This window comes from Trichechus manatus, unplaced genomic scaffold, assembly GCF_000243295.1.
Source record: "Trichechus manatus latirostris isolate Lorelei unplaced genomic scaffold, TriManLat1.0 scaffold00134, whole genome shotgun sequence".
Classification (NCBI taxonomy): Eukaryota; Metazoa; Chordata; class Mammalia; order Sirenia; family Trichechidae; genus Trichechus; species Trichechus manatus.
Window position 1 is genome coordinate 1,786,259 of NW_004444070.1, and position 629 is coordinate 1,786,887.

General features: G+C 51.2%; 1 protein-coding gene across 1 annotated transcript in view; it reads left to right on the forward strand.

Annotated features, from left to right (window-relative positions):
• Positions 1-558: 558 nt before the first annotated feature.
• The window catches only part of PNPLA4 (patatin like phospholipase domain containing 4), a 21,738-nt gene continuing 21,667 nt past the window's right edge, over positions 559-629 (forward strand). The window contains exon 1 of the mRNA XM_012558069.2: positions 559-609. Within this exon, the coding sequence (XP_012413523.1) occupies positions 559-609 (51 nt within the window). The remainder of the gene's footprint in view (positions 610-629) is intronic.

A 629-nucleotide genomic window follows, 5' to 3' on the forward strand; every position in this document is an offset into this window, starting at 1 on the left:
GTTATGAGTTGGAATCAACTCAAAGACAACAGGTTTTGGGGGGACTTTATAAAATGCCAGTGCCCAAGACTAATCTGCAAGACTCTGATTCAGTCACGTAAATCATTGTCATTCCTTCTGCTATTGCTGCTGCCGGTAGTGCTGTCATTATCAGTCAGTGCTCTTCGGCAGCTGGGACAGTACTGGTTCACTGGTAGAATTCCCGCCTCCCAAGCAGGAGTCCCAGGTTCCATTCCCGGCCAGCGCGCCTCATGCACAGCCACCACCCATCTGTCGTTCGGAGCTCGTGTGTTGCTGTGATGCTGAACAGGTTCCAGCTTCCAGACTAAGACAGACTAGGAAAAAAGGCCTGGTGATCTACTTCAGAAAATCAGCCAATGAAAACCCTATGAACCCGTTGTGCATGGGGTTGCCCTGAGTCAGGTCCCACTCGACAGCAGCTAACAACCACAGGAGTTACAGAGCTACAGACGAACTGCTCCGGAGGTCGTGGCAAAGGAGTGGGAGAAGGAGGTTCATTGTGTTGGGGGGGTCTGTGGAAGAGTATGCTAACACAGAATGAGGATCGGGCCCTGGTGCATTTTCCAGATGTGGGAGAAGCCCATTCAAGTTGGCATGCAAAGGAGAAA